The 24,584-nt window shown below is 41.3% G+C and overlaps 1 protein-coding gene and 1 long non-coding RNA gene across 6 annotated transcripts in view; both read left to right on the top strand.

The window, feature by feature from the left end:
* Positions 1-22,111, top strand: part of keap1a (kelch-like ECH-associated protein 1a) — a 37,974-nt gene extending 15,863 nt beyond the window's left edge. Inside the window, exons 1-12 of one of the 5 annotated variants that reach the window (XM_015041525.1) lie at positions 3,832-3,907; positions 11,691-12,482; positions 13,646-13,845; positions 13,949-14,105; positions 15,297-15,389; positions 15,520-15,666; positions 15,800-15,906; positions 17,077-17,206; positions 17,393-17,589; positions 20,111-20,316; positions 20,429-20,605; positions 21,848-22,023. In XM_015041525.1, the coding sequence (XP_014897011.1) occupies positions 12,270-12,482; positions 13,646-13,845; positions 13,949-14,105; positions 15,297-15,389; positions 15,520-15,666; positions 15,800-15,906; positions 17,077-17,206; positions 17,393-17,589; positions 20,111-20,316; positions 20,429-20,605; positions 21,848-22,023 (1,803 nt within the window). In that variant the 5' untranslated portion in view covers positions 3,832-3,907; positions 11,691-12,269. Of the gene's footprint in view, positions 1-3,831; positions 3,908-6,308; positions 6,902-11,690; positions 12,483-13,645; positions 13,846-13,948; positions 14,106-15,296; positions 15,390-15,519; positions 15,667-15,799; positions 15,907-17,076; positions 17,207-17,392; positions 17,590-20,110; positions 20,317-20,428; positions 20,606-21,847 lie in introns of those variants that run through there. The other 4 variants (XM_015041526.1, XM_015041524.1, XM_015041528.1 and 1 more) reach the window with 4 other exon arrangements.
* Positions 22,112-22,243: 132 nt separating this feature from the next.
* Positions 22,244-23,099, top strand: LOC106953029 (uncharacterized). The gene is made up of 2 exons (XR_001426104.1): positions 22,244-22,502; positions 22,539-23,099. It is a non-coding gene; the product is annotated as an uncharacterized LOC106953029 (long non-coding RNA).
* The last annotated feature ends 1,485 nt before the right edge of the window (positions 23,100-24,584 follow it).

Below are 24,584 nucleotides of genomic sequence, written 5' to 3'. Positions count from 1 at the left end.
ATCCACATACGAGAAACATTAAAGACTAAACAAGTAAAACAAATGAGGAGCTTCTCATTAGCTATCGTCATCGCTTGATGAAGCAATGATGAAGTGTTTTGATCTGTGTTTACAGACGGCCCCGAGCTAGACTAGATGTAGCGGAGAGAAGCAGCAGCCTGACAGAAATGAAAGCAGCTTCCTCTGGTTTTATGTAAGCTTTACGTTTTCATTACTCCTTCGTCTCTCTGCCAGGCAGCTCTGTGGGGACGGACGGCCCTGGACAATGTCGGATGCAAGTTTGTGAAAGTTTTTCAAGCCTTGGTAACCGCTGGAGGCAGGTCGATTTGGGTTTTTCTTCACGTAATAAAATGCACTATGGAATATGACGCGATCCTCTTAAGCTAAGAATTACAGCAACAAAAAAATAATAATTAAAAAGTAAGTAAAATTCAACATGTTTAAGTATGTTGGAGGAGCTGTTCTCCTTACACATTCACAAGGAGAACATAGATGTCAAGTCTAGAACAAACGTGAAAGATGTGATGAAACTGCTGGCTGAAGCTGGTCAGACCGACCGGAGTCCGGAACCAGCCTGGGCTGAAACGCCACTCGGACACAAAGAGAAGATCCAGTGGTTTATTCTGCATGCTGCGGGTTTCCAGTGTCAGAGGAAGCCGAGCAGGTGCACAGCATCACTGAGCCACCGCCATGCTTCCCTGTACTCGCGGTGCTCCTTTCAGCAGATGTTCTTTATTGCAGCTTACTGTTCCCATGCTTTCAGACGAGCAGCGATGGATTCCTTAGAGTTTAGGCACTGAGTCCAACTGCATTGCATGTGGAAACTGAAACCAAGCGTTTCTGAACTGTTTTTTTTTTTTGCAGACATTTGATTATTTTTGACCATCTGCTTCCTGCCACCAGCCGGCGTAGTCACTGTTCATTTAACTTTACATTTGGAAACTATTCTTCAAACTGTAGCTCAGGAACAGTTCAGAACTTTTCCTTGTTTGTCCAAAGCAGTGACCTCAGTTCTCTTGACATGCAGTGAAACATCACCAAAGTCGTCGATTGGCTGGATTGGATTTATTCTCAAATATTTCCCCCTATAAAGAATTTTATGATGTACTTTTGAGTTTGCCGTAGTCATTAAAGATGGACTGTAGTTTTGAATTGGATGCAACTTTTGGAATGCTCCTTTACTTAAGTATTTGAAGTTGTCTTGCCCAATCTGCTTATAGCAGACTAGTTCAAATGTGTCAATAAATTTAATTTGCTATCCGACTGAAACATTTTATGGGAAATTGAATCTAAATAAATAAAAAATAAAAAACATCCCAGCTGGCTTGCAAAAGCGTTCTGGGTTTGAAAAGTTAAAAAGGTTCAATTTAAAGTTGGCTCACGCTACGAAAAGTACCAGGGGATGCAATACAACTTTTTAAATGCTTTTCTCATCTTAAGTGACCAACTTGTTGAGTCTAGTACCTTCTGTTAACAAAAGACGTGTGTGTGTCACCAAGACAAATGGGACACTTCGAAGAGGCCTGGATGTGGAAAAGGGTGGAGATAGAGAAATGCAGGAGAAAACAGTGAAAGGTTATTAGACAGGCGAAAGCTAAAGCAGGCGGTCCCCGAGGCTGAGATGTCTGAGCCGAGAGACCAGGGGCAGAAAGCGAGGGACTGAGGAGAGACAGAAAGAGCGAAAGAAAGAGGGAGGGAGTAATCAAGGAGAATCAAGACGTTTCCTCTGCAATACCCACAGGCCTCAGCTGAGCCCCAGCTCCACAATCCTCGCTGATTGAAGGGAAGGGTTTGTTTGAAGAGGAGGTCAAGACCATCAGTACCTTGTTAAGGGAAAGTCGTGTCCAGAGGAATGAAGAGGGCCGACTCCTTCCTGAGGAATTCATAGGGGGATAGACAGTGTGTATATGTGTGAGTATGTTCTATGTGCAAGAGAAAAAGCACTGAGGTTTTTTTAAGTGTGTGTGTGTGAGAGAGAGATAGAGAGAGAGAGAGAGAGAGAGAGAGAGAGAGAGAGAAAGGGCGTTTGGCTTGCTTGAACTCCTCCAATCATTAAAAAGAAGCGGCAGACGGGAGGAGGAATTAGACGGGGGGTTTTTTTGACGGACCCATCGACCCCCTCCTCACATACTTTCTAAAGCCAGGATAGCAGCGCTGGCATTTGCTGCAATAATGCATGACAGATGTACATCAACCATGCTCTTACTCTATCTCTTAGTCTGCGTTTCTCCCTTTCTATCCTTTGTTTTCAGCCCCGTCTCATCTGGACCCAATGTCCTGTTTTATTTTTTGTTGTTGTTTTTCCTGTGATGAGCATCAATGAATCAGTAGAATTAAAAAAATAAAAATAAAAATCACAAAATGAAGATTATGATCTTCTTCAATCGATCCTCCAGGTTGTAAATCTCTAACAGGTATGGCAGCTTTTGTATTGTCGCTGTGACAGCACAATGACCTTCTACTCACATGACATAATATAAAATAAATGATTCATGAAACAGTGGAGAAAAATAAATAAATACATAAATTGTAGCTGAAACAATTAATTCGATTAAGCAATTGCTGAACTATTTGTCAACTAATTTAGAAACTGATTAATCGTTAACTGGAGAATAAAGAAGAACAACATGCAGTCAGAGCAGCAATTAAGCCAAAACTGTTAAAAAATATATACATTTTGTAACTACTACAGATAAGTAACAGAGTAAATATATTTATCACGAGAGATTCAAGCTTTTGTGCTCCCGTTTCATCACAGCTCTGTGAGATTTGTCTGTTTTTATGTGATCATCCCCACGTTTCCTTGTGACTCCCTGTTTGACCAGCAGAGGGCAGCACTTTCCCACAGAATGAGAGGATTGTGGCGCTCATGTGTGAGGCAGGCAAGCAGGAAGACCAGATCTGATCGCTCTCTCCCTCTCTCCTTTGTGTACATGACAGAAGTGAATAGTGCTGTGTCACTGTGCAGTTGCATTTTGCCCTTCCCTTCCCGTTGCACTAAAATAGATTTTATATCACTTCCAGGTGTAAACTGGACACAGACCTGCTCAAAAATAGTACAAATTGAAATTAAAGCACACGCATAAAATAATAAAACAGAAAACACTCATTGGTTAGAAAAGTAGTTGAGAGAGTTGCATAAAATTGAGAGTGTGGCTGTTTGTTTTTTGTTTTGTTTATGCTGAATCTCTTAATCCTTTATCTGTCCTTGTCAATGTGCAAGTCAACACGTTTTTATTGGGTTAATTTTGCATTCGCATGCTTCCTCAATACTAAAAAAAGAACACAGTTGCTGTGTCACTGTTGAACAACACGTTATTGGCTTATCAATCACGTTGTTGCATGTGTGTTTGTTGTGCGCCTCGTTCACGTGTTGTATTTTGCTGAGAGGTTCTTTCCTTGCCCTATAAATCTGAAACCTGCCAAGTCAGTAAGTCTGACCGTTCGAGTCTACCAGACCCAGAAAAAATATGCACCAAAGATATTTGGGAGTTTCCTGCACCACACCTTTGGTGACTGTAGCCCGGCTGATTGGTGAGAGGTGGCTCATCACTGAGGCATTCATAGAAAAACACCAGAGTTACTCTCAGGGAGCTGTCACAAGTTAAATCAACATGGGATATTTGCATATATGTACAAGAGAAGGCCTGTCCCGGTACACCCCAAAGGACACACCGGACTCTGATAATGGAGGATCAGGTCAGTAGGAACATGCAGCCTTGTAAGCTGCATTAAAGAGGCCACGATAAGATGAAAAGCTTTATATCTCAATGCACAGATAAGTTACAACTCACCCTGATATCTTATCTGGAAAGGGTTTTATTTCTGTCTGCCTGCCTGACTCACAGGGTGTGGCACAGCGAGGAGGAAGATCCCCGGCCTGGTTAAAGGTGAAACCAATTAGCCGGTAAGTTTGTTCTGAGTGATAATGCCAGAGAGTGTTTTTTTATGTGCGTTTCCATTTGTTTGGGAACAAATAGAAACGAATATTGTCAACACATCTCTGTTCCCCCCTCCCCCTCTTACTCCACAAACAGCTGTTAAAAGGACAAGTCGCTGTGAGAAAAGACCAACCTGTGAAATTTAAATTCAGCCCGATATGAACCTTTCTCTTCAGGATGGAACATCAGATAAAGATGTTTCTCCGTATTGACATTAAGTGGAGATATTTTTATTTTGCAGTCAGGGCTCAATTCAAAACAGTTTTATTTTTAGCATAATAAATGCTGTGCATCTCAGCTGATTACCATTTTATAAAAGTTTTACTGGAAATCAGAAATTGTTACCACAGGTTAATATGCAGGGCAGATACTTCTGCTTAAGAGTGCTTTATAAGAGGACAATATTTAGAGATAATTATCTGAGCCAGCAAAAAATAACAACATTAAATTTGGAGTTCCCCTTGGTTGTCTCTGGATTGCATAAATTTGACTTTCAAAAACATCCTGATACTTGCATGGGAAGTAAATATTTTCTGGTTGTTATGATTGTTCATGGGAGCTAAATCCGATCAAACTTGTTTGTTTATTTTTTTTCATTCTGACACATGAAGCAAGACCCGCTTCTAGAGTTGCACGACTAAGCAAATAAAATGCTTAATCGTACTCATGCAGTTTGCCAGCATTGAAATTAGGTATTTGTACGTTTACTGAACTTATCTAGCATTTTCCCAATCATTGTGACCGTTCACACACACATTTAGCCACTGATACACAGTTCAGTAGGCTTGGGGTCAAGTTTCGTGCCCCCGAGGCACATTGACGCAAAAAGAAGCTGAAATCGAACTTACAACCGTCACGATCACAAGACGACGACTCTACCCAAAGAGCCACAGTTGCTTCAAATCAATAAATGGTCTAAATTGTGTTAAAATCACATTGCATTGACAAAACACATGCCTGCTAAACATTAAAACAAATGCTTCACATGCACAAAATAGGTGAGGCATTCTGAGGAATCTCTGTCTTGCACCCACTGTGCCGAGGGTAAGATGAGAATAGGTGGGAGGGAGAGGGACGTGTGTTACGTGTGTTTCTGTGTTCAAGGCAAACAAGAAGGAGCTGGTTAGCGATTACGATACAAGTCTAATGCAATCGAAGCCGTTTTTCATTATTTTAGTTCATTTCAGTCTATTTGTGCAGCACAGTGTTACAACGAATATCATCTCAATGCACTCTACGAAAAATGTAGTCGAATTTATACGCAGAAATATGCAGTCAGCTCATCTGACATCTTCACATCTTCACTAGCGCTTAAATGCTCCATCACAGTGATGTGAATGTATTGATGCCAAACAAAATATGTTCACAGTTGGTAGTAGTTTCTTTTTTTTTTTTTTTCTTGAGCCTTTTTGCAAACTCCTTTATGCACTATATCAAAGTAACTGCTCAAGCCTGGTCTGTACTTTGCGTCTTGCAAGTCGGGTTTGTTTGAAGCTAGGTGTCTGAATGTACAGCCAAACAATTTAAACGTGCCCTGGCAAGTTTCACTGGCACTTCAAAGTTTGTTATGTCTGCTTACATCATTGATTAAATCCATCATAAATTAAAAACTATGATTACACAGGAAGCTGTGTTTTAACTTGTTAAGCTTGATTTATTGCTATCAGCTATTCCTGTTTTCCCAATTAATTTGTTTGCTCTGTTCTCTGTTTACTTCAGTACCGTGGTGGTTTGCACAGGATGAAATGGTTCAGACAAAACGATAGGAATGAGTTATAATTTTATAGTAAAGTAAAGCCTTAAAGTGTATGCTGCTTAAGTCAGTACACAAACTGGACTGATAAAAAAAAACAGCACCTTGCTTCAGGCAGAAGGTCTAGGCTCTCGAAAAGGTGACTTTAAATGTTAATTCAATATTTGGAAGCGTTGACAATGGTTTACTTCATCGCTAAAACTACAGGCAGAGCACGATTCTAAAACGGCGCAGAAAATTGACGTCATAGTTTGACGTCTCCTTCTGTTCACCGATTGGCCCGCTTAAAAAAATCGACCGGAGACAATCAGAGTCAAGTGGAGGAGGCTCACTGTGCTGAAAGCGAGTTTTTTTTTTTGTTGTTGTTGTTGTTGTTTTTCGAGCAGAATTGCACAGGAAGGCAAAGACGACACTATACACAAACACGGAGGCTTTGCAAAATCATTCACGCCTATTTAACTGTTACACTTTTATCATGTTACAACAAATTTTACTGCAGTTTATTACAACATATTAGTGGGAAGCAACATAGTGTGTTTATACTAAACTTACATGGGTATTGCAATGTTTTTAGTTGTTCATCTTAATGTTTTGTTGCATTTTAAGTTTTGAAAAGATTTCCTTGTGTAGAAAAGTGAGTCATGATGAGTCATTGGAGGAAAATGAACATCTCAAACAGTCATCTCCAAAGCTTGCCTTTCAGTCTCGTCTGGGATTCTGTTTTGAATTTTCTGCTCGATAAAACGTGGAAAATGAGTGTAATATGGACAAGGGGGTTTTCCTCCTTTGCATGATCCGCTTTTGCCAGCCGTGTAGCTGCTACGAATGGCCAAGTCTTCAGTGTTCAGTTTCAGTTTGAGGAATGCTGTCCCGGTCTGTTTACCTACTGCGGGCTGTTCTCTCATTGTGAAAAGTTGCAGAGTCATGGAGGTGTAGAAATTTCCTCCCGCCCTCTAACGCATCCCGTCGAATGGCTTGCCCTCAGGAACTATGGCTGCTGCTGCTGCACTTTGAACCGAGCACAGTTCTGCTTTTTTGACGTAGCATGGGACGGACAGTTTCCTCTAAGAGAGAGAAAAGGGGACAGAAAGCGGCAACCTGCCTGCCACAGGAGAGCTCATCCTTCGCTCGGACAGCCACCCGAACCCTGCTTCGGCGTGAATGCGGACCGCCGCGTTTTGTTGTGACCCGGGGAGCTTGACAGCTGGTGAGTTTCTACAGCTGCTTCACACGCTGTGTTGACGCTCGGGAGAAAACCAGAAATCAGTGTTAAATTACGACAGTTCGGGTGTTAGCACTCGTGATACGACTCATAGCAACTCTTATCCCACATTTAAAATCCTATTAGTTTATCGGGGTGGGGGATTCCTGAACGGGCGTAGAGTCCTAAAAATTGAAACTTACTCACTCCGGTTTGTTGACGATTTAAAACAATCTTTGCAGTGAGATAAGTGGCTCCAAATATCCCCATAAATGAATGATTAGATTATTAATTTTAAAATAATATAATATAACAAATGCTCCATTATTATCACCCCCCCTCCCCACACACACACACACTAATTGTGCTTTCCATCAGTTTTCAATTAATATCGTTCAGGTTGAATGTGTAGTCAGTGTAACTACTAGCATGTTAATTTTCTCTGCTTAGACTCCTTGGTTCACTTAATGGCACCCCTAGTGGAAATGTGTGAAAGCCCTTAAAATAAAATTATCTTATTTTGCAGAAACAAAAAGTCAAATCCAATCTTTAGTTTAAGCACCTTTATTTAGTGGAGCAAAAATCCCATGTTTATATGTATTTTTGTTAGCAAACCTATCTAGTTGGGACGTAGGCAGCGTCTAACGGTTGCTATGGAGACGCGTTAACCTCAACATGCCACTCTTTGCTGCAGATCTGTAGATAAGAGGTTTGAAGATTATTTTTTTTCTTATCTTCCTCATCATCCTGTTCACTGTGGAGGATGACAGGATGAATATTGCTCCTCATCCAGCCTGGTTGATAAACATTCGATGAAAGAAATGGGCCTAATTGATTACTGATTGGATACCTTAAATATCAGATTAACTTAGAAAATGAATGTATAGATTGAAAAAAAAGGCTTTATGTAGTTATTTCTAAAATGATTGTGAAGAGTATTAGTAATTTTGTCACCACTTATTTTTGTTAAAAAAAAGCTTTTTTCTCTTAACAAGGGATATTCCCCCCACCCCCCTCAACTGAATAAATTTATTGAAATTAAAGGTTTGTTTAGGATTTATATATTTATATATATTTTTAATTTATTTTTTTGTGCAGAAATTTATGCATGTCAAGGCTTCCATATTTCCTGTAGCAGAGCATTTTCCTCAGCTAAGAAGCGACTTCAACCTAATTGCTGACTTCAAAAAAGTTTTACACATTTTTAAATGGTCATTTGATGGGACTCTTCCTCTTCTAAAATAAATTAAGGCTCAAAAGATATTTTTTGGAGGTTATTTAAAATCATCCACAAGTCTACAGAACTATTCAAGATGAAAATATTTGAAGTTGAGTCAACTGAGGCATTCTTTGTAGTAAAATTAGATATGTCAGTGGCCTGAAAGTATCTTAGGTAAGAGCAGGACGGAAAAGCCTCAGGGCTGAAATAATACAAGAGATTAACATTGTTTCTTCTGAAAAGAAGGTATGTAAATAGCCAACTGGAAAAATGTCAAGTCACTGCAACTCTGCAGTTTCTTAATGTATTTTGGGAGTTGAGGGTTTAACTCCAGGAGCTTCTTTATGCAAAGACTTGCTGCTTGTCACGTTCTGTGCGCTGCAGCAACTTCAGCTCAAAGCTGACAGCACAGGTTGGAGTCAGCTGATCGCTGTTCTGCTCAGCGCTGTGTGCAGCCTGCCAGCACAACCAGTCTGTAAATGGTTAACTCCTCTCCTCTGAGCTGCCAACGCTACATGTTGAATTCTGCCCTGGGCAGACTCACCGGACAAACAGTGATTAAAGTCAAAGGGTGATAGTCAGTCTTTGTTTTGAATCGGATTTTAATCTGTTTCCGTCCCACTTTTCACTGCTACTCTATTCCTCCATTTTTAATGCGTTGCATCATTCTAATCAGCTAACTTGCACATCTGGTCCTGAAATCGCTGATTTGGTCATCATGACGTTGTAATGTTCTAACCTCTGCACGTTTTGCAACCTAAGCAAAGCAGGCAACCAGCGACTGGGACACTGACGGAAAACCACGTTCACCCAGCTGTAGTATATGAGTATGCATGCTCATCCCGTCCTCTGCACGTTCATATGACCTACAAAATGCTCAAGTGAAAGTTGGAGGTTACACAAAATTGATTGTGCAAGTGCTTCCCTTCTATCTGAACCACCTTTGGCTTTGCTCAGTGAAACATTGACTACGTGTGCAAATCTGTTCATATGTAAAATATTACTCAAAGATATGCACCAATTTGTTAGTAACAGGAGGTCGTTTTTTTTCCCCTTCTGTCAAATGTAACGGTTAATATTTTTTTCTGTTTCGAGCAGCAAAAGCGCGTCTCTTTTTACCTCAGAGAGGCGCTGATCAGTTCTCCGGCTCGATACAGCTGACCGGTTTACACATCATTCTAAGAAATGTGCTGCATGTTTTTTGTTTTTGTTTAGTTTTGAAGATTATTATCATTTATGCATCAAAGCATATGCCCCTAACCTTTATCTGAGGTGTAGCAGAGTGTGGATTCATTTATAGATTGAAAAATGTGGGAATTAGTTTCATTACATTTAATTTTAAGAAAATCATTTATATTCAGAGATATATTAATTACAATTGTCCTTGCCATATGCCAATACTTTTGAAGAAGTATAATAATATGTACTCACTGGCCAATTTATTAGGAACAATTTTTCAGTTCCTTGGTAAGCCAAATAGCAACTCCAATAGCCAGTCACGTGGCAGTAACTTAATTCATTTTGGCATTTAGATGTTATTGAATTAACACAAACAAAGCATCAGAAGGTAGATCTACATGTCTTTGAATGTGTCTTGTTGCTTGTTGTCAGATGGGTTTTGCAGAGTTTTTCAGAAGCTGCTGATTTTCTGGGATTTTCTCTCAGAACCGTTTGCAAAGTGGTGCGAGGTGATAACAGTGCAAGGTGTGCAGAAGTGGAATTTAGTCTAAACAGAATGCAAGCATAGACTGGTTCAGTCTGGTGGTGCTATAATGCAGGGTTTACTGCAGTGTATTATAAGCCTGGTAGGCCACCAGGCTTTACTTGTGCCCCCACCAGGCTTAGCATTGCTTATTTTTAAAAGATTTTTTTAAAAAATTTTTGCATTTTTTAAGACTTTATAGTTGGTGTTCAGGTGTTAATCTTCCAATCTTTTAATAAAACATGATTATCAAGTGATATTTTCAAATTTCCTGTCAACTTTAAACATTTTTTAACTCAAAAAGACGACGAGTCAACCACCAGGCTTAGCAAGTTTTCTGGGGGAAAACCTTGTAATAGGATAGGGGATATTTTCTTGGCACCATTTTTTGTATTTGTTTTTTGTTTTGTGGCTACGCTCAGCCTAAAGAAGCTACCGGAAGCCCTCCTCATTCGAGACTGATTCCCAGCTTCACGATCCGGTAATAACGCCTGACAACGTAATTGGTAAGATGTTTCCAGTGGCAGATGTTTTGAAAACAAGTTTCCACACACAGCTCTCAACTTTCAGGACGAGACAATTGACTTGTGTGTACTATTGCTTTATTGACACTGACATATTTAATATGCAAGTCAAACTGGTCCAGTCAGCTCAGAGATGAGCTGGAGGAGAACACCTGTTTGCTTTGCCCAGACTGGTTTCGCTTCATTTTTTCTAGAGTCTTCTTTACATTCTGAGAAAAGAATTTAGTAACGATAGCGTGACCTCTTGCTGCATTCATTTACTTTTTTCCCCCCTTCGCCTCCAATGATTGTGCACTTTTTGTGTTTATCAGTGAGCTACTGTGTAGCGAAGGCTCAGGAGTCAATTCTCCGTGACTCTCACTCTGTTAGCGCCTCACCAACGGACAAGCAAACCTTACAATATAGTGTCAATCTAATCGAGCAGAGAAGCAAATCATTATGGTTGCAATAATTATTTTAAAAGATTAGAACAGATTAGATTACCTTGCCACGGTTATCAAAAAAATTATAGCATTGTTGTGAAGTCTGAGAGCTTTATAACATTATAAACTGACTTTTAAATACCTGCGAACACAGAACTCTTCTAAATTACATAATTCAAGCCAGTCAAAACAACAAACGTCACCTCCAGCTGCTGGTATTTGGTGTGACGAACTTGGGTGAAAACGCCACAAAGCATACGCAACAGTGTAGGATCTAAACAAAAATAATATTAAACTGTAGGGACAGTATGACTGAGCGAGACTGAAGCTGTCTTTTCTAAATAAATAAAAAATTCTCACTGTATCGAGGTTTTTTTTAACGCGGCCAAGATTTAACAAGGTTGTTGAGTCAGGCCCAGTCCCACACCCCGATCCAAAGTCGAGCAAGACAAAAGCAAAAGTGAGAATTTTGATCACGCCTCAGTAAGTGGTTTCAGGTCACAGCCTTTTGTGTCATACTTTCTGTGACGCTTTTATAGCACTTGAAGCCGTTTTTGAATGTGAGACTCGTTTGTGTGCTACTGTTGCACTGTAAATAAATAAAAGTGTAAGTTCAAACAGATAATCATCACTCACAGTCATTAATATTTTTTTGTTTGCTTTTGCTTGGTATTTATTCACGTATGATCAAAAAAGTTTAAAAAAAAGTATAACTTATGAAAAAAAACTGAAGAATTTCAATAGAAAATGACCTTTTGATGAGGAGAAAGGTGGAGCACACGGCAGCAGCAGCAGTTTTATGGTTTCAGCTAAAAGGAAGTGAAACTTCAAGTGCGTTACAAAAGCACATTCTTAAGAGATCTGAATCTCCTGGCTGGTTACTCATTCAGTTAACAGCATCTCTGTTCTCACTCCTCTTCTCTTACAGGCTGAACATCCAAAAGAGTGGTTTACAGGCTAAAGCCTCCTCTGATTACGCTCTTCAAAGCAGATCCGAATCTCATCTGGAACAGTCGGTAACGTCATAATGGATCACCGACGTGTCCCAGAAACCCTTGAAATCCAGACCAGGAAGAGTCTGATCGTCATGGTTTGATTCGAGAGCCATCTGAACACACACACACACGCCGTCAGCCACGATGGAGATGAGATGTCTGGATAAGGACACGTTGTGGGGTTCAACATGGTTTGCCTAAGAGACATGACCTGGAGTTGCTGGGATTTCCTCTGAGCTGCTCGGACTGGGTTTTGGGGCTTCGCTGTGGTTACTAATGGAAACGAGCGTCATCCTGTTTACATCCCTCATCTCTCGGGAAATCCAAACTTGACTGAATAGATTTTTGTGTAAAGGTTCTTTGCAAGATGGAGCGCGTGAGGAAGCGTGCTCCTGTTCAACGCCTGACGCCAGTGACATAAGAAGAATTTAAACCGATAGAGACTGTATGACTCTGGCATCCTCACGAAACACAAACCCTTAATCTGGAGTGTTTCTTTCACCGACTCTAGCATGCATTGCCCCGTCAGGAAGAAACGTCCTACGTGCGAATCTGATTTCTCGGCCATCGTTGTTCCCTCCATGCACGGGTCTGGCTACCTCGACTACACTGTCGAGAACCACGCCTCCAGGTCCTTTTTGGCCATTGATGAGTTTAGACGGCAAGAGATGCTGTGCGATCTGGTGTTGCACGTCACGTACAAGGACCGGACGATGGACTTCAAGGTAATGCCGATTCCAGATACACAGCACTTTTGACCTTTTCTCATCTGTTTTCTCAAGAGTTTGACCATCAGCAGGGACTCAGCACACCTGAGTCCCTGCTGTGTTGGGGGTATGCCTGTAACAGCTTTGCATGTCCAGAAACTCAGGATTGTCAATTATATTGAGGGATGAACTTTAACTGGGCCATTTTCGCACAAAATGATTAGATCGTTGACATATTATGGCTTGTTGCAACCTGCAGACTTTGCTTTACCCTTTGACCTGCTGAATCCGTGTAGTGCGCGACTATAAGTTGTCATGTGAAAGCAAAGATTAATTCTTGCAAAACAATTTAGTTCATCCAGGAGGTTTTGAATAATTCACATATTTCTTATTGCAATGATCACATTTATTTTAGGTGTTGTTTATGTGACTCGAGCTCATGGCCTCCATTTGAATTGTTTATTAGAAATAGATAGATATTTATGTCAAGAACTTATAATTTTATTCTGCTTTTCCATCCATCCCAGGTAGTTGAGTAATTATGCAAAAATAAATAAATAAAACATCTTATTTTTGACCGAGTGGCTGAGTTGTCGCAACATTTGCGAACTTCATGTATTTTAATATAAAATGGTGACAAAATGCTTCCAATAAAAACGTCGTCTGAGTTAAACAGTGGGATGTTATTAAACCTGATGTATTTATAGTTTTATTGTACCCTTGTTTAATTTAAACTTCTTGCTCGGTTATAAATTATTAACAGGATTTGTTCCCTTCAAGATAATTTGAGGGACAAATCTCAGCTACACAGCTGGGTGATTCTTATGTCCTGCCAAAATGGCCTAAATGTACTAAATACACTAAATACCAGAAGATCTGTGTCTGTCCAAAGGAAATTCAAAAATGATATTATTTTTGGAGTTGACTTTGAAGATGACAAGTTCACGATTAAGTGTTCAGGAAATAAATAAGTAAAAAAAAAAAAAACAAGAAAAAAGATTGGTGCATCTATAAGCTTTTGGCAATATATTATGAAGTAAAAACAAACTTTTTCAAGATTATTTAAAAAATGGAAGCATCAACAAGAGAAGGGATTTGCGCTGAAAGAAACATTTTACGGTTTCCCCTCATACATACTGTTTTATTTACTTAATGATCAATAACTACTTGTGTGTTTTCAGGTTCACAGAGTGGTGCTGGCCTCCTGCAGCGCCTTCTTCAGGGCCATGTTCACCAGAGGCTTCAAGGAGTGCAGCGCTTCGGAGGTCACCCTGCGCGACGTGTGCCCCGAGGTGGTGGGGAGACTCATCGACTTCGCCTACACGTCCCGCATCACGGTGGGAGAGAAATGTGTGCTGCATCTGCTTCTGGCCGCCATGAGGTAAACGCTCCTAAAACGGCAGCGCGACTTCGAGGGAAAGCGGGGTGAATTCGAAAGGCCGACTCTCTCCTCACGCTTTGCTTTTCTCTTACTCCCCGGGAAGATACCAGATGGAGGACGTGGCAAAGGCGTGTTGCGATTTCCTCACAAAGCACCTGGAGCCGGCCAACGTCATCGGGATCTCCCGCTTTGCCGAGGAGATCGGCTGTACGGAGCTGCACAAGACGTGCCGGAAGTACATCAACTCGCACTTCAGTGAGGTGAGGAGCTCAAACCCTCGAGTCTCTTCGTACGGTTTGCTGAAAGCTTCGCTCTGGTGAAACATATACCAAGAAAAGCAGCTGTACGTCCTGTGAATTCGGTTTAAACGTTGTACAAAGAAGGAGACCGCTGAAAATATCAACGATATTGCTTCTGAAAGTAAATCTGACTTGGGTACACAGTCGAGCTAGCTTACAATGATTTCATGCTGAGTTGCTTGCTAACATACCAGGCTGGTGCTACCATGTTGTTTCTAATGATAGTTCCACTCATGAAAACGTTTGACAAAACAAGCGCTCTTTTTCAGGAACTTAGCGCTTTTCTTTGAACGTCTTCAAATGCAATGATTGGTATTTCAGCTGCTTTCTGTGCAGCTCTGCTACATTGTGATCTGTCGAGTGATATCACACATCACACAGACATCTGAACAGAGCAGAGGACACTGCTAAGATGGACTGAGAGCCAGCCAGTATGTTTTTTTTTTTTTTTATCGTTACCGTCACTGTTAAAATTTAAAAATGCTCACGTTCGTAAAAATGAGCTTTTTATAAACTTTGGGCACAAAAATGGGTCTGAATCTGGCAGTAGCCTCATCAAACATGTACCAGGAGTTTTTGTGAGAGACCTTTGATTATGATCATTTAAAAAAAAGAAAAGCTTTGATCAGGATATTTTCATTTTAGTCTTTTACATGTCCTTTGCCTGAAGTAACTCAGCCTTGAACTTTTCCTGGCTGGGCTTTCAGATAAATTTCCACTTTCTTTTCCACTGACTTCACATCGTCCACCACGCGTGTTAGAAGTCAAGCCGTGTGGGGAGTCTATGCATAAGCCAGCGCCATGGAGACTCCTCAAAGCAAAATGCTGGTTATCAAAGAAGCTAACAGCTAAATCGTTGGTTGCTGCCTTTCATTTGTGCAATGTGAAATGTGTCACACAGCATGCTGACCTTGCGCAATCTGATAAGTCAGCGAAAAGTTCAGCTGCACTGTGTCGTATCTGAAACCCAACTGATTGGTATCGGGGACAGACTACCAAAACTCAAAAACTTTGGCACATGCGTTTTACTTTAGGTTTTTTTTCCCTCTGTGTAACATTTTTGGATTTGGGAATGCAGCAAAATTGTTCAACATGAAAAATACGCAAAGTGAACGTTTTCTAAAGCAGCTGGTTTTGTCTTTCTAACTCCAGGTGACCAAAGTAGACGAGTTCTTCAGTTTGTCTCACTGCCAGCTGCTGGAGCTCATCAGTCAGGACAGCCTGAAGGTGCTCTGTGAGTCTGAGGTACGTAGCAGCACCACAAACAAATGGTTGCATCTATTTGTTGCTTCCTATTTTTTTTAATTAAATAACGACACTGCTTTCACCCTTTTTTTTTCGCCATAATTTGCATGTTAAAACAACATCCTTACAGGTGTATAAGGCGTGCACAGTCTGGGTGAGCTGGGACATGGAGAGCAGAGCCCAGTACCTACATGCGCTGTTGAACGCCGTTCATATTTATGCGCTGCCTCCCAAGTTTCTAAAGAACCAGCTGCTGTCTTGCCCCATCCTCAGCAAGGTAAAAAGCCCCAGCTCGGAAATCTAACCAGAGATCTGTTCTGCTGGAAACCGCGCATTCGAGTGTTTAGTTCTCTGTTCAGTTTCAGACGACTCGTGCTTTTTAAATTGTTGTTCAATTTGTTTATCTCCAGGCCAATTCCTGCAAGGACTTTCTGTCTAAAATATTCCAGGAAATGACGCTGATGAAAGTCACTCCTGCACCCATTCGTGGAACGCAGCTCATCTATGTAGCCGGAGGGTATGATCTCTGTAAATCCTCAACAGTGACTCTATTGTTTTTTTATTAGACCCTTGAGTTTTTTTTTTTGGTTTCATACAAATGGATTATATTTGCCTCCAGAAGGAGGTCTAGCCTGCCACCCAGTGGATTATTTTAGGAAACACAGCCATGCGTCTCAAAGAGGAGGCATTCTTCCCTCCCAACTTTTTCTATTGTCAGCAGTTTTCCATTCAGTAGCTGATAAATAAATATATTTTTTTAGGACTTTCATTACATATGAAATCATTCATCTGCTTGAATCTGACAAAGTAACAATTACTCCTGTGGGCTGCTGGACATTAACTATCACAGTTAGAAAAATGTTATCTCAAGACTTAACCAAGCATAAAATAAACACCAGGTAAACTTAACATGCATTTCCAAAAACATATATGTTCAATTGGTTCATGAAAACTGAAGGGTTTTTGAAACTACAACTGTTTAAAACATTAAAATACCTTGATATTAGGAATCAGTTAATGCCTAAAGTCAACACATATCATAGTACGAACAAAGACTATCTAGATATTCTATGTGTAGATATCTACGCATATAGATATAAACATGTTTATGAAATCTACCTCATTTTTCTGAAGTAAGTGAAGACGATTAAAATCCTGAATTCATTTCAGTTCAGTTTAAAATACCGTATTTATGCCAAAGGAAAGATTAAAATGTTGACAAAACTCATATCACTTAAGTATCTTCAAAGAGTCGTTGTGATTGGTGACGCTGTGGGCATGAGTTATTTCCGCTAGCAGTCTGTCTTGCAGCGTATCTAAAGAGGCCTCTGACTGATCAGGCTGTTGTGTGATGGATGGTTAGAAAGCCGTTCCTAAACATTCCTGTTGCGATCGACTAAAGAGACGGTTTGAACCGACTCCTGTGGGACTTGATGCTGTAGTTCAGGCTTTTGAGATGCTAATCAGCTGCTCCCACTTGTACAAACCGCACCTTGTTGCCACAGTTACGCATCAAAACAACCGTCTGAAAAGAAAAAAAAAAAAAAAAAACACATAACAGAGCGTCTCCAATATGCTGCCACCATTACCATGCTAATCAAGCTAACGCATGAATAAAAATAGTCTCGTGTCACTCTGAACATTTCTCTGAGAACTTACTCACCCTTTCTGTCTTTTCTCTCTTCAGATACCGGCAGCATTCCCTGACCACCATGCAGGCGTACGATCCCAGGAGGAACGTCTGGATGAAACTGGCCGACATGGGAACTCCATGCAGTGGCCTGGGAGCCTGCACGCTGTTTGGACTCATCTACGCTGTAGGTCTAATCGCTTACATTGTCGAGCTTGAGTCCATAAATAATGTCCTTCCTTTATAAATTGATCAAAAGAATGCATGGATAAAAATGTTTTTTTTTTTTTTTTTTTTTTTCTTTAGATTTAGGTTACTTGAAATGAGACGATTTTCATGTGATTTTCTTTTTCTCTGTTTTTGTAATATCCAGGTGGGAGGCAGGAACCTGTCTCTGCAGACTAACTCGGACTCCAGCTCTCTGTGCTGCTACAACCCGATGACCAACCAGTGGAGCCAGCGAGCCTCCCTCAACATCCCCAGGAACCGGGTCGGCGTGGCCGTGGTGGATGGCTGCATCTACGCCGTGGGCGGCTCCCAGGGCTCCGTGCATCACAACACGGTGGAGAGGTGAGACTCTGTGTGCATTGATCTATGAAGGCCCTCCAGAAATAATTCAACATGAGCGACAGGATGAATGGAGATGAGAGTTTCACTGCTTTACTTTTAAATCGCGGTGAGCCTCCCTTTGGGTATTTCTCAGTGAAACCTGCAGAAGTGGTTCAGCAGATTTACTGCTTGTAGCCAAATCAGACAAAACATGTTGGGGCAAACCTTTCTGGAATGTCAATCTTGATGGGAATGCTTTGCATCTCCTTGCTGCCTGAAGTAGCTGCGTCGACGTCGTTCTGTTACCATGAAATGATTTTCTTTCTTTTTTTTTTTTAGCCCTTTTTCAAAAACAATGGATTTCTAAGAGGACAATTCATTGGCATTCATCTGCACCGGCTTCATGAGGAGATGATGAATTTGATTAATGCTTTTAAAACGTGTTGTAAAGAATAAATGTTATAAGCATTAATAAGAATTATGTTATTAAAAAAACAAGGCAAGAAATTCACGGAACAGCCTCGGCGTCAATACGGTTAAACTGAGATGAGGAGATAACGTCATTACATGCATACTCTGCTGCTGGTAAAATACCACGAGAGGAGAGGAGGGATTAGCTGGTCAAAGGTTTAATGCTGATGCCGTTTCCAAGGACACCTGGTCAAGGTGACCGCAGCACAGATCGATTTGTAACTCCAAATCAAAGAACAAAATGCATGACGCAAAAAAACTGTAAACCAAGCTGTTTACAGTTGTATATATATATATATATATATATATATATATATATATATATATATATATATATATATATATTTTTTTTTTTTTTTTTTTTTTTTTTTTACTTGACAAAAATCTGTTTGCAAGACATCATCAGTCTTGAAAGAAACCACATCATCAGTGAACATCAAATCTGACAAGATCTGAGGTCTTTTCCTGTCATGTTGGACAGAGACACTGCAGGACTTTGTCTGTTTCCTTCCTCCCTGATTTAATGGTTCGGCATCAAAATCGTCTCTGGGTTTGGTTATATGTTCGTCTGAAACACATGAGTGTGATGTGAAGTTTGGCGCAGCAAAAGTTGGCTCCTAAACAAGCTTTTTAACTTTTTGAATTTGCACATTTGTACCAACTATTGGGGTATATGCAGGTGCATCTGGTCAAACTGGAGAGCATGCAGACTTTTCTCCACATTTCTCTGCATTCAGCTCTTACTTCTGCTGCTTGTTCGCCTTGTTGTTTTTTTTTTTTTCTTCCTCTTCCTCTCAGGTTTCCACTAATGAAAATTTAAATGTGCCATTCCTGCCTAATTGTCTTCTTCTTCTTCTTCTTCTACTGCTGCTGTTCCTGCTTGGTTCTCTTTAGCTTTGCTTGGTCTCTGACCTGAAACCCCATCGGCCCCCTGCCCCCAGGCTCTGAGGTCAGAGGCTCCTTCCTTCCTCATACGCTCAAAGAACAGAGACGCATCGATCACTCCCTGACATGTCGAACAATACGGACACGGCGCGATAAGATTGGAGCTAAAGATCAAACTCGCACCGTGTTGGCTAATAGAGACGTATTTCAGCATTTACGCCCGACTTGTCTGACTGAATTGAATTCAATATTCTGAGAGCACGTTGCTGCACACAGACACCTGTTACCTCTAAAGCCGTGTCAGCACTGAGCGTTTTAAGCGTTCGTTCCACATTACGGAGAGGTTTTCGGAGTCGCTGACAGATGCCTCCAATTGAAACCAAGTTTGGTTGGCGCTCCCGGCCGACCTTCCCCTGCCTTTTATCTCTTTAAAGATTCACGTTTGTTTTACTTTGTGCAAGTGTAGCTCGGTGGGTGTTATGTATAATTCATTCAAGAAACGAGTTTCTGAAGAAGGTCCCGAGGGGGCAGAGAGAGAGAGAGAGAAAAAAAAGTAGAATTTAATGCATGCTATTAAAATAATGAGGTTTACAGAGACGAGATTTGATGCGCTGCAAAAATTAATTAAATTAAATTAATCTTAAGAACAAATTTTTATTTGCTTGTAATTTCATCCTGTTTATTGAGATCATTAACCTGAACTATACCACTTATGATTCCCCCCCCCCCCTCCATGCCTCACATTCTGCAGCTTTGCAAATTAAACGTTTTTTAGTTTTTTTTAGAAATTCCTAGATATGCAGGAGCGTATATTTACAGCAAATCCAACAACTTTAATTTTTCATGCTAAATCTTGGCGTCGTCTTGAGCCGGTAACTTTTAAAGTGTCTCCAGGTCAACATGTTTGCCTCCAGCCGGCCTCCTGTGCTGTTTCAACATCTTCGGCTTCGCTATAAAGCTTGTTAATATTTGCCGAGCACGGTTGCGGGCTTAACCTAATCCACTCAAAGTTGACTGGCTCTCGCAGACCAAGGAGGTCGTTGCACTCGGCCGCACCTCCCTCTGCATCCGTTTGAAGTCTGCAGAAGTGCTGCGGTGATTTATTGGGACCGATTGTTGAGTAAAGTCATTAAAGGTAGATGGTGGACGATCGCCCGACTGACTGAATGCCGTTTGCTCCCTGCAGGTGGGATCCGGAATGCAACCGCTGGTCTTTCGTGTGTCCGATGTCCGTGGCTCGACTCGGAGCGGGCGTGGCGGCCTGCGGGGGGGCTCTGTACGTGGTGGGGGGGTACGACGGACAGAACCGCTGGAGCACGGCTGAGCGATACCTGCCCGACTCGAACACCTGGCACCCTCTGGCTCCCATGAACACTAGACGCAGTGGACTGGGTGAGCTGGATTTGACCACACTTGTGTTTTTTTTGTTGTTTTTTTTAACTATAAACATTAACAATCTCCGACTGATTTTGCTTCTACTTTTTTTTTTGTGTGCGTTTTGCAGGATTGGTTAGCATGAACTCTTACCTGTACGCCATAGGAGGCTACGACGGGCGGGACCAGCTGTGCTCAGTGGAACGCTACAACACCGCCAGGAACATCTGGGAGCCCAGGGCCTCCATGAAGCACTGCCGCAGCGCGCTGGGCGTCACGGCCCACCAGGGACGCATCTACGTCTTCGGTCAGTCTCGGCGCTGATGTCGGCCGCATAACACACAAGTCAGAAAAAACTCAGTGGTGTTTTGATGGTGTGTAACGTCTGCAGCAGTTTTGGAGACAAAATCGCTTTGCTGATGAGCTGAAAGGAAAACAAAATGTATAAAAATCTTGTCAAGTTGCTAAATGCGCTGAAACGTCTGCCTGCCACATTTCTCCTCAGCTGATGTTTGTGGAAATGTTTAGATGGACGTTTTTGCAGTGTGTGCGTAAACGTGCAGACTTTATGCAAGTCCATAATTTAAATATGTTGTAATTACATCCAACTTCAGGCAAACAGACACATAAGTAGCACATACACTGATTGTATGTTGTCTCCATTTTTATAAATTAAGGAAGTGATGCAATAGAAACAAATTATTTTTCCATCAAATTGCACTTAAGACTGCATTTATATTTGTCAACCTTCATATTTAGCCTTTTCCAATGGTATATGCATAAATCCGAATAAGGACTTCATTTTAATTAGCACTCCAGTGCAACCATTTGCACTCAGCTAATTAGTAAACGTTTGTGAGTTCAGCTACGGCGTTTAAAGAAAGCATGAGAATCCCTCTTTTCTGTCAAATGTCCTGTAGGAAATGTGTGAAGGAAGGTGCAAAAGAAACTTTTTTTTTTTTTACCTACATGCAACTTTCTTTGGATGTGCAGATAGATTAGATCAAAGTGTGTTCATGTCTTAGAATGGCCTAGTCGAAGTCCACGCCATTAGGAATCTGTGGTAACACTTTATCGTTGACGCACTACTGGTCTTCCACCAAAAATCCTGATTAAACACTTTGGAGTTTGTAATGCGAAGCAGAATAAAATCGTTTTAACGGGCGCCATTTTAAGGCAGCGTAAGATAATTTTAACGACACCTGATTTTATGCCCAGGTCATAAAATCTCTGTGTGTTTATGTGTTTCCAGTATTCTTCTTCTGGTTTGTTAGTTTGAAGCTTGAGAAGAAGAACAATAATACCATAAACTAATTAGGTCATTCTGATTGTTTTGCAGGCAGGTCGATAAGCAGGTGATGCTTTGTTTTTACAGAGAAGGAATGGACTCTGCTTTAGCTTTAACTTTAATGTCAGCAGGTAGTGAAAACATGCTCGATGGATATCGAGTTCCTATACATAAAATCTATATTTGCTAATCCTGAACTGGGCTAATAAACTGGTTAAATGACTTTAAGCTGATTCCTTCTTTAACGCCGCTCTGTTTCAGGCGGGTTTAACCAGCACGGCTTCCTGTCCAGCGTCGAGTGCTACTGTCCGGACCAGAACGAGTGGGCGCTCATCACCGACATGCCCGTCGGACTCAGCGGCATGGGCATCACCGTCACCATGGAGCCCTGCCCCGGCCCCCTGCCCGAACAAGAAGACGAGGATGAGTCCATGTAGGGCCAAATGACGAAGAGGCGTTGCAAGCAAGAAGCAAAAAAAATCAAGTGAAGAGGGTTCATGGAATCAAAAGACATTCCAAAATCAATAAAAAAAAAAAAAAAATTTTTTATGTCACCTCCTTCATGGACTTTGTGGAGACGGCACAGTTTAATTCCCCTCCTTGATGCGGTCCGAAGGGTAGTTCCTGTTTCAAGCCACAATCACGCACAAAAAAAAAGAAGCTACCCGACTGAAAGGAATGTTTATTGACACTTTTTCTTAGAAAAAGAAAAGACAAATAAGGCTTTATTTAGCCTTGATGAAGGAAGGACTCTCTCATGTTGTTATTTCCCCTTTTTTTTGTCCCCTACAGGTCGTCAGAGTGGCATAAAATTTCTAAAAAGTCCATTTAAATAGATTTGATTGTTTCTATTTCTATTCTTTTCTGTCTTTTCTGTTTGCATCTTTGACAATTATTCTCAAAAGTTAACCCCTGTGTTAACTTTTATTGATTTTATTTATTAACTTTTAAGTTAATCAATGTTTTTCGACTTACACCAGTGAGACCATGATGAATAATTTTCTTCTAATTTCCACCTTTAAGTTAATCTACATCCTTTACTATTTACTATTTTTCAAAACAAATTTGCTGTGTGGCAAATGTAGCTGCATAGAGTAATCACTACTTGCGATCTTTGTTTTTAATGATCCCAATGCAAAAAAAATGTTAACCCTGTTTAGCTATTTCAACATTCATCAACCTTATTGCATATCAATTAGCGATATATTGGTTATTGCCATGACATTATTCTGATTCTACTTGCTTCGCTTCCAGTTGAATTGTACAATATAAATGTAAATGTTTGTCATGGTCTCATTTATTGGTGTTTTAATTGGGTTTTGTAAAGTTTTGAGAGCCACTAGTTCCTGTTCAGAAGAAGCACTTTAAAAAAAAAAAAAAAATTTCTGCTGTTCATTCAATCCCCTAGTTTTCGTGTACCGATATTCCTGTGCAATCTTTTTTTATATATTGTTGTTGTCTGTGACAATAAATGTAATTTTATAAGTTAATTATAAACATATTACTACCAGTGTTTACGTAATAATCCAGTTTTTTTTTCTTTAACAAACCTCTCCTCTCGCACCGTTGCAGTTTCAGTGGATTCCGTAGCAGTCCTTCGTGTCGCCACTAGATGGCGGAATAGGGCTGAAAATCGTGACAGACGGAGGTCTAAAATGTGTTCCCATCCTAACAAACAATAGGAGACTAAAATATGCAACAATGCAACGTGGGCACGATGATGAGCTGTGATGCGTTTGGCTCGTGTTTTATTCAGACTCGCAGCTGCCGAGAAGCTTTCATGCTCGCAGTCCCGAAGCAAAGACACACCAGGCCACTGGACCGCGAACAGAGTTAGTCATCAAACACAGACGTCACTCAGAGTGTTTGCGTCCTCCTCGTCCGCGTCTCCTCCATGTCTCACCTGCAGTTATCCCAGCAGGACTTCAAGACAGCAAGGTCCTGCTCTGCTGAGCGCAGCCTCGGTCACCTCGTCAGGTTTCCGAGATGAACAGATGAGAGGAAAATGTTTCATTCGTCATCTGGGATAATAAGTTGGGACGTGGTTACTTGTCCAGCTCCGAGTGCGTTTGCGTGCACGCCGTTGACAGAGCAACCTGTTGGGCGATGAGCATGGACGGGCATGGAGGAAGAGGAGGGGGCAGATTCGCGCTCGGGGCCCCGGAGGGCGCGTGCAGAGACGATCGAGAAAGTAAAGGGCTCTTACTCACCACTTGCAGCCCTACATAAGAACGAGTGACTCACATGGCGAACGCATGACGCAGGCATCTCGTACACATTTGCGCTTGGTTACACAAATACGGGTGTGCTCGCGCGCAACACACACGTTTGTTCTTTATCTCCGTGTCTGTGTGCGTGCGTTGTGTGTGCATGCGCGCGCGCGCGCGCTGGTGCAAAAACAAAGCTGCCTGTCTCTTATTCACAGGCTGTGGAAACAGATTTGACTCAATGTGTTCATTGTCTCATGAGGGGAGGGGGATAAAGACGGGAGATGTCGCACTGTACGGCAGGGAGATTTGCCTTTTGCCGAGAGTCACTGGAGGAAAATTAGCAGGCATGCAGATGTAGGCTGTTGTACATCTTCTGCATGTTCGCCGAACAATTGCACAACCCCAGGAGAGAATCTGATGCTCACAGACACAGGATGCAGTGACTGATATTCATAATGAGTAGCTGCTTAGCCCAGTTATTATTGAGGGCAAAATCATGGTTGAGTGGCCTAAAGAAAGCCAAAGAGAAAATCAAATGGGATAGAAGGGGCTCTTGTCAAGTGCGACCAAAATAACGCACCATAATGAAATCATAAGGTGGTGGCAGCATCATGCTGTGGGAAGAGCTGGGCGGAGCTAATTCTGGTCACTCTGGTCCAGTTAAAGTTCAGACCTAAGTCAACAAAACATAACAAACAAAGTAAAAGTCATTGGGATCTGCTTTTCTGTGACAGTATTTGCTATAAAAGGTTTAGAAGACTTGATAGGAAGATGGATGAAGCCAACAT

This window comes from Poecilia latipinna, unplaced genomic scaffold (genome assembly GCF_001443285.1).
Source record: "Poecilia latipinna isolate Pla-1442-1.1 unplaced genomic scaffold, P_latipinna-1.0 Scaffold556, whole genome shotgun sequence".
In the NCBI taxonomy this organism is placed as follows: domain Eukaryota; kingdom Metazoa; phylum Chordata; class Actinopteri; order Cyprinodontiformes; family Poeciliidae; genus Poecilia; species Poecilia latipinna.
Note: the sequence above shows the minus strand (reverse complement) of the source record. Positions and strands in the feature narration are given on the sequence as shown.